This window comes from Ranitomeya imitator, chromosome 7, assembly GCF_032444005.1.
Source record: "Ranitomeya imitator isolate aRanImi1 chromosome 7, aRanImi1.pri, whole genome shotgun sequence".
Taxonomy (NCBI): domain Eukaryota; kingdom Metazoa; phylum Chordata; class Amphibia; order Anura; family Dendrobatidae; genus Ranitomeya; species Ranitomeya imitator.
The window spans coordinates 188,592,213-188,606,352 of NC_091288.1; the positions used below are offsets into that span (position 1 = coordinate 188,592,213).

General features: G+C 49.2%; 2 protein-coding genes across 4 annotated transcripts in view; one reads left to right on the forward strand and one right to left on the reverse strand.

Annotated features, from left to right (window-relative positions):
* RSPH10B (radial spoke head 10 homolog B) overlaps positions 1–7,073 on the reverse strand; it is a 37,461-nt gene extending 30,388 nt beyond the window's left edge. The window contains exons 1-7 of one of the 3 annotated variants that reach the window (XM_069734232.1): positions 6,977–7,073; positions 5,455–5,698; positions 4,832–4,907; positions 4,471–4,539; positions 2,124–2,297; positions 827–912; positions 373–493 (exon numbers count right to left, since the gene is read on the reverse strand). In XM_069734232.1, the coding sequence (XP_069590333.1) occupies positions 373–493; positions 827–912; positions 2,124–2,297; positions 4,471–4,539; positions 4,832–4,907; positions 5,455–5,687 (759 nt within the window). In that variant the 5' untranslated portion in view covers positions 5,688–5,698; positions 6,977–7,073. Of the gene's footprint in view, positions 1–372; positions 494–826; positions 913–2,123; positions 2,298–4,470; positions 4,540–4,831; positions 4,908–5,454; positions 5,859–6,976 lie in introns of those variants that run through there. The other 2 variants (XM_069734233.1, XM_069734234.1) reach the window with 2 other exon arrangements.
* Positions 7,074–7,206: 133 nt separating this feature from the next.
* Positions 7,207–14,140, forward strand: part of EIF2AK1 (eukaryotic translation initiation factor 2 alpha kinase 1) — a 30,553-nt gene continuing 23,619 nt past the window's right edge. Inside the window, exons 1-7 of the mRNA XM_069734235.1 lie at positions 7,207–7,414; positions 10,189–10,344; positions 12,383–12,519; positions 12,604–12,641; positions 12,720–12,819; positions 12,967–13,047; positions 13,908–14,007. Of these exons, the coding sequence (XP_069590336.1) occupies positions 7,297–7,414; positions 10,189–10,344; positions 12,383–12,519; positions 12,604–12,641; positions 12,720–12,819; positions 12,967–13,047; positions 13,908–14,007 (730 nt within the window). The 5' untranslated portion in view covers positions 7,207–7,296. The remainder of the gene's footprint in view (positions 7,415–10,188; positions 10,345–12,382; positions 12,520–12,603; positions 12,642–12,719; positions 12,820–12,966; positions 13,048–13,907; positions 14,008–14,140) is intronic.

A 14,140-nucleotide genomic window follows, 5' to 3' on the forward strand; every position in this document is an offset into this window, starting at 1 on the left:
GTTGGGTACACCTTGTCGTGGTGGGTTGGGTACACCTTGTCGTGGTGGGTTGGGTACACCTTGTCGTGGTGGGTTGGGTACACCTTGTCGTGGTGGGTTGGGTACACCTTGTCGTGGTGTGATGGGCACACCTTGTTGTGGTGTGATGGGCGCACCTTGTTGTGGTGGGTTGGGTGCACCTTGTCGTGGTGAGATGGCTTTTATGCCTTTTTTTTTAATCAAAATAGCGTTAACTAAGTACCTGATGACATTTACATGCTATTATTTACTTACTACAGGGTATATGGTCTTTTTGTTTTTATCATAGATCTTGTAAGTTAATGACGTGTTCTAAGCAATGGTGAATAAAAATATAAAAAAGAAAGACAGTACCTGTACGCCATGCTCCCACTGACCCATATACTCTTCATTGGAGGACAGCCACCTCATCCTTCCCTCTCCATGGAACTTGTCATTTTTCCACTGTCCTTCATAAATGTTGCCAGACGGAAACCTAAAAAAATTGCAAACAGACACATTACAGACCATTGTAATAAAGGAGTGTTCTAGGACTGAAATATTGATGGCTTCTCCTATCAGGTCGTAGGGGATCAGCTGATTGGTGGGGTGGTGGCACCCTGGCGGGACAGTGCACATCTCCATACATCACGTCCATATGGGGGCAACACCAGGAACAGACCCACCAATCGCTACAACCTCTATTCTCGGGTCCCCAATCTGTTACACCAGTCCTTGGAAAGCTAACCAATATGTCCCCCATTACAAAATCCTCAGAGGTGGTCAGCTATCCCAGTAACCCAACATACTGGTAAGTCAGGGCACCCACCTCTGCACCCCCCATCCCTCCTTCCGGTTGCGCTTCCAGTCGCCTTCATACCATGACGTTCCTTCAGTATCGTAATAAATGGCGCCCTGCAATAATAAACCATCAGAGATAACAAGGGACCACATTAACCCTTTCACGTCCCGGCGATTTTCCGTCTCCGTTTTTCGCTCCTCTTCGTCCAAGAGCCCTAACTTTTTTATTTTTCCGTCCACGTAGCCAAATGAGGGCTTGTTTTTTTTTTTGCGGGACGAGTTGTACTTTTTGACTGACACCTTTCATTTTATCATGTGATGCACTGGAAAGCGGGGAAAAAAGATTCCAAATGCGTTGAAATTAAAAAAAAAAAAAAAAGTACAATTTCACATTTTTTTTTACCATGTTCTCTATATGGTAAAACTGACCCGGCACTATGATTCTCCAGGTCTGTACGATTACAATGATACCAAACATTTGCTCATGACGCCATTTTCTGGGATCCGTAAAGTTTCAATTTTTGGGGATCTGGGGCCGGGGTGAGGGCTTATTTTGTGCTGACCTCACATGTAAAGCGCCATGGAATAAATGGCACTATAACATTAAATAATAATAATAAATATCATTTTAGGTTAGCTGCGATGTTTTCAGCGCTTGATATTGCAATATTATGGTGGCCAAAACCCCCCCCCCCCCCCCCCCCCCAAATAAAAAAAAAAAAATTGGGGGCGATTTGATTTTTTTCTTTGCTATACCATTTACTGATTGGATTTATTTTATATTTTAATAGGTTGGACTTTTATTAACGCAGCGAAATCAGATATATTAATTTTTATTGATTTTTTTTATTGATTTTTTTAAGGGGGTGATTAGACAATTTTTATTTTTTTCATACTTTTCAAAACTTTTTTTTTTCACTTTTCACTGTATTTATTAGTCCCCTTAGGGGACTTGAAGCTGCAATCGTCCAATCCCTTGTGTTGTACACGGCAGTCCATCATCCCTGCTATGTGTAGGTAAAATCACAGTCTCCTATGAACGTCAGCTAAACGCTGGCTTTCACAGAATGATCGTCATGTCAAGCATGAAGGTTTTCAGAAGACCCCCCCGGATGTCATGGCAACTCATCGGCACCCCGCGATCACGTCACCGGGGTGAATAGAATGACATGCTCCCCGTTGCTGCGGGCAAAGTTCCACTCGGTTAGAGGCACATGATGGCCGAATAATTCAGCCATCATATCAGGGACATGACGTTTATTTACGTCATATGTCCTGAAGGGGGTAAAAACCTTACTAAACTATAACTCACGTTCACAAGTTACCTTTCCATGACGCGCGCCCATGAACCATTCTCCTGCATACGAAACCAGCTGATCGCTGGAAACATGGACTCCGGTGCCGTGCCTAATCGCCTTGTATACTTGTCCTTCATAGCGGCTGCCGTCGGGCCAAGTATAGACGCCATGCCCCATTGGGAAGTTCATGAAAAATTCTCCCTAAAAATATGACAGGTGGTGCAAAACAAAATGAGAACTTGTACGCCCAGGATGGCGGATATTACAGTATCTCATCCACATGCTGTGGCGCAGAATGTCATTGAGACCCCCTGTGTGAGTGGGTAAGAGCTGCTCCTGCTCCGGTGAGCCCACCCCATCCACCTATTACACAGAGGGCCGTTTATCAGAGACATGGGTTACTGTATGGCTGCCTTTCCCTGGTGATCACTACTGATCGCTGGGGCCTAGAGAATTGAGCCCAAAGGATCAGCAGATTATTGCATTAACGCCTATATAAAAAATGACAGTGTTCATGAGACAATCCCGTTAGTTAAAGGGGTAGACCACTTTATCAGTATTCCGTGAAGACAAACTTTCCCATTACTGAGATAGAAGATGACAGTTGGTGCTCATGAAGTTCTATGGAGAACGGTAACTGTTATTTTAGTAAGTGTCATGATCCGTTCCAGGGTTTATTAGTGTCTGCCCTTTTTTTTTTGGACAGATCATGTCAAGGATTAACTTTGCTCTGCCTCATTCTGGGTTCAGGTTTGCTATTTGGCTCCCATGAATCTTGCTGGCAGTGTCAGCTATAGTTCTGCCTTCAGCGTGTGAACCTGACCCTCCTGGTAGCTCTTGATTTGCCCTGCTGTGAACCCTGACTTGTCCTGTGTCTGTTAACTCCCTCTGCCCTTTTCCCAGTATTTCTCTGTCTGTTTGTCTGCTTGATTCTCCGGTTCTGATCTCCTGGCTTGGTTATTTACTTTGTTACTGTTTGTACCTATTGTACCGTATATTGCCCATTCTGGTTTACTGATCTCTGGCTACGTCCTGACTATCCGTCTGTCTAACCCTATTACACTGTCGTGCTATCTCGTGCTTTTGACTCGGCTTGTCTGACCACTCTCTCGCCACTTGGTGGCGTCTGTTCTGCTGTCCTATGTGTGCAGTCTCACTTTCCTCTCAAGCTCCCCCTGGTGGAGGTTGCACTGTACTGCAGTGCAGCAGCCTGACAATAAAACTTGCAGCATAATGTCTGTGTATTCTGCTAGCTCCTCCTCCTCCATAGAATCCTATAAGCACCAACTGTCATCTCCTATCTCAGTAATGTAAATGATCTGTCTTCACTGAATACAGATTTTTCAGATTCTACCCATGAATTTTACACCGCTATGTTCATCAACATGGCCACTAATACCGGGGTATGTAACCAGCCCCATCCATAAGTAGCCTCCATTAAAGAGCACCTGCTAATTTCCAATGCCATGTGCAGTGTTATTGAATGGAGACCCCTGACTGATGTGTCTGGTCACGTATCCCTTCACCAGCAGCCATGATGAGGGCAGACAGGGAAGAATATTGTACTAAAAAAGGGGCAGTGCATCCCAGTGCTGAACCTGTAATAACTATATAATAGGAATGTAACATAGTAACATAGTTAGTAAGGCCGAAAAAAGACATTTGTCCATCCAGTTCAGCCTATATTCCATCATAATAAATCCCCAGATCTACGTCCTTCTACAGAACCTAATTGTATGATACAATATTGTTCTGCTCCAGGAAGACATCCAGGCCTCTCTTGAACCCCTCGACTGAGTTCGCCATCACCACCTCCTCAGACAAGCAATTCCAGATTCTCACTGCCCTAACAGTAAAGAATCCTCTTCTATGTTGGTGGAAAAACCTTCTCTCCTCCAGACGCAAAGAATGCCCCCTTGTGCCCATCACCTTCCTTGGTATGTTCCCAGAACATTTTGATAAAGCGGCCATCCCCTTTAAGGGGTTGTAGAGGCGATTTGTTTTGCACAAAGAAGTTGTCCATACTCTGCAATCACTTTACGTAACTGCAGACTTAGGATTCCTCGCAGTGCGCACACTGTGTACTGTCAGGATTCTCTCATGCCAGTAGCAGGCGAGTGCAATATGCATACGGTACATCCAGTCACATGCCGACTAGACGTGTCAATACAAGTGACGTGAGAGAGGCCGGACAAGTCTAGTTGGAATGTGTCCGTAAGTATGCAAATCTCTCTGGTGGTGATGCCGGCCCTGGAAATTCCTGGCAGTGCGCACTGTTCATACTGTCAGGATTCACACGTCTGCAGTCACAGCCTGGGCTTACCCTTTAATGTTACCATGTAGATCCACTAGGATAGGAATAGTTCTCCATTACCTCATATTTCAGCCCATCTGTCCAGGTGTATACCCCTCTGCCATGCATAAGACCCTCCGAAAACATTCCCTAGAAATAAAGAAGGTTAAATATGAAAGTAATGGTCATTTTGCTTCTTTTTTAGCCAATGAATTAACCCTGCTGTTGTCTTCGGTCTGGGGAGACCGATTTTGAACTTTGGTATTTGTTGGGGGTTTTCAAGATGCGGTTCTGAAACTTGTGGTTGATTGACTTAAATGAGGATGGGTCGGTCGGCCACGGGTTTCAGAGCCGCATCTTGAATATTTTAAAGAATATTGAAGTTCAAGGTCGGTCGTTTTTGACCGAAGACAACAGCAGGGTTAAGTGGGGAGGAACTCACTCTGTATGTGTTCCCATCCTTATAGTAAGCGGCACCTTCTCCTTCATACAAACCGTTCACCAGGTCGCCTTCATATCTGGAAAATAAGACACAAAGCAGGAGAATGGACAAGGGGATTGACTGTCAAGCGATTGTACAATCCAGGCGACCACTTTTCTAACTAAAGACAATGATGGCATTTACACAGTTGGAGTTGTACAGGCGTACACCGAGAGCTCCAGAATGAGTTAACTGGGAATAAGTCAGTGAGCTCATTCTGATGGAGAGTTTGTATCTGTCTTTTTTTTCTGAGCTCCTCCTTGCTGATTTATGACCACATCAAAGTTCAGCTCATAAATCATAACAGAGGGGTTTATGAAAAGATACTTTCTTGGCTGACTGGTATTAACCTATGCAGTGCTGTATCAATGCACTTAAAATGTAAAAGCGGATGGCACAGTCTCAGCGTAAGTCTATGAGGCTCTGAGCGACGCCCTACACATAGAGCCGACAGGTCCCAAATGTGGTCACGTGACGCCGCAGCGGACCGGAGCAACGCTGGAAACGGCAGAAGACGGCAACAGCGAAGAATTGAATGCAATATTTACAAGATGGAGGAATAAAAAAAGAACGAACTAACTTACTTCTCGACAATCAGTTGTGCCAGGATCGGCTCCTCGTAGACCTCGGATGTGGGGATTGGGGCAGGAGGTGCTTCCTCTGCGGGGGGCTCATCGTCACTCTGCTTTACGGGTGGGGGAGCCTGTTCTTCTGTCGGGGTGACAGATATAGAAGACATCTTGGAACCGGCTTCTTCCGCGGCTTCCACTGTTAGCTTCTCCGACTTCTTGCCATCTTTTTTCTTAATTTTACCCATAGTTGTCGCCACTGTAACACGAATGGTGAGAGCATCGGCCGTCCGCCGCCAGTTCAGGGCTACGATAGTCCGGGGGAGATGCTCTCGGCTACAGCGCTTTTCTGGTTGCAGCACCAGATCTGTCACTGTGCCATCAAAGAGCAGGGGAGGTGTGGATGGGCGTGGGGAGGTGTGGATGGGCGTGGGGAGGTGTGTGGAGGGGGCGTGGGGAGGTGTGTGGAGGGGGCGTGGGGAGGTGTGTGGAGGGGGTGTGGGGGAGGTGTGTGGAGGGGGCGTGGGGGAGGTGTGTGGAGGGGGTGTGTGGAGGGCGTGGGGGAGGTGTGGAGGTGTGTGGAGGGGGCAGGGGAAGGTGTGTGGAGGGCGTGGGGGAGGTGGGGAGGTGTGTGGAGGGGGGGGGTGTGTGGAGGGGATGGGGAGAGATGTGTGAAGGGGGTCGGGGGTGGAGGGGGGGTGGTGTGTGAAGGGGGTCGGGGGTGGAGGTGTGTGGAGGGGCCGGGGGTGGAGGAGTGTGGAGGGGAGTAGGGGGGTGTGTGTGGGGGGCCGGAGATTCATTTATGACTGATTCCTTTAAGCGCAGGCTCAGAGATAGCAGTGCAGATATAATCACGCCAACATGGCTTCTGCGCCATACAGTACAGGCGTCAGCTGTGTTAAATAGTGGGCACTGGGATCAGAGTTGGCTGATTGCAGCAGTTTAACCTCTTAGATGCCGCGGTTAATAGTGACAGTACTGAAGCCCCTGATGCCGGCCATGTTTCGCCTGTGGCACAGGATGTCAGTCATGTTACCATACTCTGCATTATTACAGTGGTGCGCGGCGTCGTACAAGTGATCTCAGCCTCACGTCCTCTATGTGGAGGGAACCAATCATTTTTTTCTCTAAAGTTCACCTCGCTGCCGGTTATAGTTATGTTAAAAACATAAAATCTAAAACAAATCACATATTTGGTATCGCCGCGTGCGGAACGGTCCGATCTAACTGAATATTCTATTTCTTATCCCGTGGGGAACATTGTTTTTAGAATCAGTGGGTTTTTAATATCACTTTTCCAGAAAAAAAACTATGAGAAAGTGGTAAATATTGATGATAAAACCGACAGCGTGCCCCGAAAACAAGCTCCAGCCCTGGAGAGGTGAGGAGAAAAATCAAAAGCGACAAGAGGGTCAGAAATCCACAGGAGCCGCCGAGCACGCAGCTGTGACACATCAGGCCATGAGTGTGGACTTCCCCTTTAAATGCTCCATTTGCATCTCCTTCTCTCTCCTCACCACACACCGCCCCCCGTTACCTCAATAATGGAGCGACCCTCCAGCTGCAGCAAGAGCCCAGCGACCTCCTACAGATGCTTGGAAACAGCGGCAGGTTAAGCGTCCAGTCTCCTAGGCAACGTGTAACCATGTGATACGTTTCAACCAATAGCGTTCGGAGCCGCCATATCGTGATTGGCACACACTAGTTGTAGAAAGGAATGTATTCTACTTCCGGTCCGGGTGACGCCCACTTCCGGTAGTTGGGGAGCCTGTCTAGCTCTCTGCTGTCGGCGCTCTCTATGGTGCATGGCTGGAGCCGGGGTGGGATTATTGTAGTCACTCCGTCCGTGTCGCGGAGATGTGTAGCCCCATGTCTGACAGCCCGGGACCCCCGGTCAGCAGTCACGTGGTCATGAAGAAGGGGGGCGGGAACCCCGTGTTTGATTACCCGGATGATTCTGAGCTGGAGCTGGACGGTGAGTGACGTGTGGTGGTGACACCTGGTGCTGTGTGTGAGGAGAGGCTGACAGATGGCGGAGCTGCTGACCTGCCGTATGGAGCCCAGGACAGTGATATAGAGCGAGACCCTGAGAAATCAGACACATGCAGATTAGCTTGGAAGAGCATTGGGGGCGTGTCTATAAAAGACTGGTGCATGGACACGCCTTCGGTGCGCATACAGACTAATTTGCATATGGTTTCATAGTGCTAAGACATCGGATCACCGCAAAACGGGAATTGTTATTGTTCATGGATCTCTCCAGCCACAGCAACAGCTTCACTAGTAAGATCCTCCTCACTGGTTCACTGTAAAACTGGAGATGGGAATATCCCTTTAAATGAACTTAATTGTAGCTGGAACCAGTAGGGAATGTTTTAGAAGAATAAAAGGGGCGCTCTTGTGAGTCGTCAGGTCACGTCATCAAATGGACGTCACGTTGTCAGATGGGCGGCAGGTCATCGGGTCACGTTGTCGGATGGGCGGCAGGTCGTTGGGTCACGTTGTCGGATGGGCGGCAGGTCGTCGGGTCACTTTGTCAGATGGGCGGCAGGTCATTGGGTCACGTTGTCGGATGGGCGGCAGGTCGTCGGGTCACTTTGTCGGATGGGCGGCAGGTCATTGGGTCACGTTGTCGGATGGGCGGCAGGTTGTCGGGTCACGTTGTCGGATGGGCAGCGGTCATCGGGTCACGTTGTCGGATGGGCAGCGGTCATCGGGTCACGTTGTCGGATGGGCAGCGGTCATCGGGTCACGTTGTCGGATGGGCAGCGGTCATCGGGTCACGTTGTCGGATGGGCAGCGGTCATCGGGTCACGTTGTCGGATGGGCAGCGGTCATCGGGTCACGTTGTCGGATGGGCAGCGGTCATCGGGTCACGTTGTCGGATGGGCAGCGGTCATCGGGTCACGTTGTCGGATGGGCAGCGGTCATCGGGTCACGTTGTCGGATGGGCAGCGGTCATCGGGTCACGTTGTCGGATGGGTGGCAGGTCGTCAGGTCACATTGTCGGATGGGTGGCAGGTTGTCAGATGGGTGGCAGGTCGTCGGGTCACGTTGTCGGATGGGTGGCAGGTCGTCAGGTCACATTGTCGGATGGGTGGCAGGTTGTCAGATGGGTGGCAGGTCGTCGGGTCACGTTGTTGGATGGGCGGCAGGTCGTCGGGTCACGTTGTCGGATGGGCAGCAGGTCGTCGGATGGGCGGCAGGTCGTCGGGTCACGTTGTCGGATGGGCAGCAGGTCGTCGGATGGGCGGCAGGTCGTCGGGTCACGTTGTCGGATGGGCAGCAGGTCGTCGGATGGGCGGCAGGTCGTCGGGTCACGTTGTCGGATGGGTGGCAGGTTGTCAGATGGGTGGCAGGTCGTTGGGTCACGTTGTCGGATGGGCGGCAGGTCGTCGGGTCACATTGTCGGATGGGTGGCAGGTTGTCAGATGGGTGGCAGGTCGTCGGGTCACGTTGTCGGATGGGTGGCAGGTTGGTCACGTCATCCGTGGGTCCGTCTCTCTGCCACTTGGTCTATAGCTTGGTGGGACCTGCTGCCATTATACCTGGGGGACGGGGGCTCCTGTGTTTACATGTGACCCCGTGGTCCTGTCTGTAATGTAAGATAATGGGGCGGCTGCCGCTCAGTCTGGAGGTTTCCCAGCTGATATCCTGTCACACATCTAGAAGTACAGGGGAATAAATCTCCATGTTACGGGGCGTCTCCTGCCTCGCCCTCCCCTCTCTCGCCCGCTTGCCACCAGCTGATAACCGCTATCTTCGGGCAGCGCTCGCTGGTTGTCTAGTGTTACCATCAGCCCCTTCGGCACGTAGAGAGGTTGGGAGTGAATACGAGGTCACGGATTGTACGGCAATGTCAGATGACAGTGGATCCTGCTGTATGTGGGCGATAGATGACCGGTCCTGCTCCTCGGGGGTCAGTGGGGTCTGACACCTGAGACCTCCGCTGTGGGGGACTCTCATCTGAGCGCTGGACTCCTATTCTACAACCTTAGGATGAATATATTGGATTGCAAAAAAAAGTAGAGGAAGCTTTGGTGGTCTCATTACAAGGGGTGGGATATATTGGGCAATCATGGTCTGTATTGGAAACACCTGTTCCCCAGGAGGCTGATGGGGGCGCTCTAATATCAGGACTGGTTACCCCGCCGTGTTATCTGCAGGGTCATGTGTACTTTTACTCTGAGCCTTCATATGTTCTCAGTGTTTGCTTCCCATAAATCACGTGAAGGCTCCACTATCACCTCCATTATCTGAGCCAGTGACCTGCATGGGGGGCGGATGGCCACTATTCAGGAGGATTGGTCTGAGCTGTAATACACGATGCAGCCTGTGGACAGGAGTGGTGCTGCTAATTTACACAACACTGAATGGAAGAACACTAGATTAAAAAAAAAAAAAGTAAAAAATCCTTTACTCGCCCTCCCCGGGTCCAGTGCTAAGTTTCCACTGTTGCTTCCAGGGTCTTATAGTTGCTGATGTCACATCGACGGTGAATGATGGCTCTGCCCCAAATGAGGAGCCGATGGTGTCATCTGTCATCGTGACATCAGCGCTGCATAAGACAATGGGGGAGACCTAGCATCGGACCTGTGGAGGGTGAGTAAGGCATGGCTTAATTTTTTTTTTTACAAACTGCAGGCAGGAGAGAGGGGTTTTGTGAAATTGGTTTCTTGTGCCGTGTGTGTGATGGGAGGTTGGGTTGCCCGCTCCTCTGCCGCGCTCATTTACTGTTGTGTTCTGCAGAATCGGATTCACCGTCCGACCTCCCAGTGGTCAAAGGCCGATGGCGACTCCCGAGCGTGGCCACCGTCCCCAACCAGCTGCTGCTCGTGTCCTTGGTAGAACATCTGTGCTTCGTCCACGAGCAGAACCCGCACCGCTCCAAGCACCTGTTCAGATGTAAGTGAGGGGCCGTCCCGGGGTTAGGGGGTCCACGCGCTCCATCGCTGCCATTGTTGTCAGCAGCCGATCGGCCCAGGTCATCTGCAAGGTCGATGCATAAAAATGTCCTCTGTCTGGGAAAGAAATAGTCCGGCGGCCGAGTGATCAGAGGGGAAAGTCCGTCCTTGTGCTGGGGGAGGAGGACAAAACATCCCAGATTTTACTCCCACACCCTCCACCATGTCTGCAGCGATTACCTCTCATTACATCATGGCCATGTGCGGCTCCTGGCACAGCACCCGGAAACCTGGCACAGGGCGCACGCTTTTATAACCTGATGCAAAAGCCAAGACTATTAAATGCGTTTTTATGTTAAAATTTAGGAAATAAATTGGGTAATGAGGACTGCTCCGCTTCCCTGACATGTCGTCTCAGGGAATACCGTCCCAATTAAAATATGTTTTTGAAGAACACGTGTTATTGTTGTCCCTCTGTTATTCCTCCTGGAAATCTATCGGAAAAAAAATATATACACACACTCCCACTCCCTCTGTTATTCCTCCTGGGAATCTATTGGGGGGAAAAAAAAATTACCAGCAAATTTTTTCAAAAGATTTTTTTTCATAATTTATATATTACATACATACACACACATACACACATACACTAGATGGTGGCCCGATTCTAACGCATCGGGTATTCTAGAATATGCATGTCCACGTAGTATATTGCCCAGTCAGGTAGTATATTGCCCAGCCACGTAGTAAATTGCTCAGCCCACGTAGTATATTGTCCAGCCACGTAGTATATTGCCCAGCCACGTAGTATATTGCCCAGCCACGTAGTATATTGCCCAGCCACGAAGTATATTGCCCAGCCACGTAGTATATTGCCCAGCCACGTAGTATATTGCCCAGCCACGTAGTATATTGCCCAGCCACGTAGTATATTGCCCAGCCACGTAGTATATTGCCCAGCCACGTAGTGTATTGCCCAGCCACGTAGTGTATTGCCCAGCCACGTAGTGTATTGCCCAGCCACGTAGTGTATTGCCCAGCCACGTAGTGTATTGCCCAGCCACGTAGTGTATTGCCCAGCCACGTAGTGTATTGCCCAGCCACGTAGTGTATTGCCCAGCCACGTAGTGTATTGCCCAGCGATGTAGTGTATTGCCCAGCCACGTAGTATATTGCCCAGTCACGTAGTATATTGCCCAGCCAGGTTTGTCACAGGTTAAAAAATAAACATATACCCACCTTTCCGAGGGCCCCTTGTAGTCCACGGCAGCTTCCGGACTCAGGGTTGGTATGAGCGCAGGACCTGTGATGACGTCGCGGTCACATGACCGTGACATCATGGCAGGTCCTTCTCCCATGCCATCTTTGCCACCGGAACCTGCAACGGAAGATGGCGGCCGGCGCGAGCGACTACAGAGGGTGAGTATAGCAGGCTTTTTTTTTAATTATTATTTTTAATTTTACATTTTTTACTATTGATGCCGCATAGGCAGCGTCAATAGTAAAAAGTTGGGGACATACAGGGTTAATAGCGGCGGTAACGGAGTGTGTTACCCGCGGCATAACGCGGTCCGTTACCGCCGGCATTAACCCTGTGTTAGCGGTGACAGGCACTGACTGCGGGGAGTAAAGAGCGGCCATTTTCTTCTGGACTGTGCCCGTCGCTGATTGGTCGCGGCAGGCAGCTGGCGAGACCAATCAGCGAATGAATAACCGTGACAGAAGGACAGACGGACGGAAATGATATATATATATATATATATATATATATATATATATATATATATATATATATATATATTAGAAATAATACATATTGACAGTATCCTATATAATAACTACACACTGCATATAGTAAAGTTGGTAATACAAGGCCCACTGACAAAGCAGGGCGAAACGCGCGCTGGGATGCCTGATCCAGACAGCCGCCTGGTTTGTTATTCTTTCTTCCTTCTGATGTTACCATTTATACTGCCTATATGGATAGTAGTACATGTTGTTGATGCGACCCCTTTTAGTGCTTTATTCTCTTGTCTCAGTGCTCTGTCAGACATTCACCAGGATGGGCCTCCTGACTCCATTCGCCTTCAGTGACGAGTTTAGCACGGTGAGGCTGCAGCACAGCACGGCCATCACAGAGCTCCTGAAGGCTGCGAAACGCCACATGTACAGCGAGGTATGTGCATGCTGGGACTTGTGCTGCACGTATATAACTCTGATTATTGGTTGCTTAATTCTTGTCTTATTGTCATTTATTCAGGAGATAAGCAATGGTGACCTAAACGTCCATCTGAGCAGGTTAGCGCTGGGAATAAAGTGTGACGACATGTTCATACATAGGGCTACATATTTAATAAAGCATCATTTCCTCCGCAGAGCTAAGGACGTGCTCGCCGAGGCCCAGACGTCCCGATACCTCAATGAATTTGAAGAAGTTGCTCAGCTTGGGAAAGGAGGCTACGGGAAAGTGTACAAGGTCTGCGAAACAACTGTAGGAGGCTTCTCCATAACCTGATCCATGGGGGTCTCCTCAGCAATCGGGGGCTCCTGTGTGATGTTTAGTAGCATGCAGACCAGGCATTGGGCAGTAATCTCGCTCTGTGGATTTTTGTTTTTCCTTTAGGTCCGAAACAAGTTAGATGGTCAGTTCTACGCCATTAAAAAAATCCTCATCAAGAAAGTGTCCCGGAGAGACTGCAAAAAGGTAAGATTGGTCAGGTGTCCTCTGTCGGAGCTGGCCGTCTGTGCTGCTGCTGGGATGGAGCGGGGTTGTTGGGGCATAATACATTACGGCGAGGATTCTGTCCATGGACCTACACCGCTATACTGGTGCTTTTAAAGGGAATCTTTCTGCAGGTTTGTCTTGCGTAAACTGAGAGCAGCACGATGAAGAGGCTGAGACCCTGATTTCAGTGATGTATCACTTACTAGGCTGTGATTTTCTGTTTCAAAACAATCAGTGTTTTATCAGCAGGAGATTATCACCAGAGGACTAGGTGCCCTGTGCCTCTTAGTCCAACCACGCCCCCTCCACAGATTTTTGCCAATCAGTGATGTGGGCGGGGTTATACGCAGCTCAGCATTTCTAGATCCGCAGCTGATTCCATCACAACTGCTGCACACAGTAAACTAATCAGGGTCTCTCTCTCCCTACATCAAGCTGCTGTCGGATTACAAAGAAAACTTGCTGACCGATTCCCTCTAAGCTAGTGCGATTAGCTCTGGGGTTGAGTTCCTATGAAGAGCGATCATGATGGATTTTGTATAGGGGCTAAATATCACCGTGTAATCATCGGAATGGTGGTTGAAGAAGAAACAACATGTCGAGCTGTTCTTGGTAAAGGAAAAATAAAACTTGTCCGTCCTTAAAGTAATTTCTAATAGCTAAGCCGTTCCCCCTATGGCCATACATTGGCTGTGGCAGAGAAGGGGGCTGGCTTGGCTGTTGGTAGGACTTGTTGATAGCATAACATGTTCGCTCAGTAGGAAACCTTGACTTCAGTACATTTCTTCTGTGCTTTTTTCGCTTCCATAGTCTCTGTACTGTGATCCTCTCATTACCAGGTGCTCCGAGAGGTAAAGGTGCTGGCCGGATTACATCACCGGAATATTGTCGCTTACAATACAGCTTGGATGGAACATGTGCAGCCTCCAAATTCAACATGTAAGTGACATTGTGTGTTTGCACATTTTTCAAAGGTTAAAGGTGTCTTCTGGGATTTTAATATTGGATGAGTTCTCCTTAGGGGAATGTTGGGGGTCAGACTCCCGCACCCCCACTGTGTGTAGATGCTGTG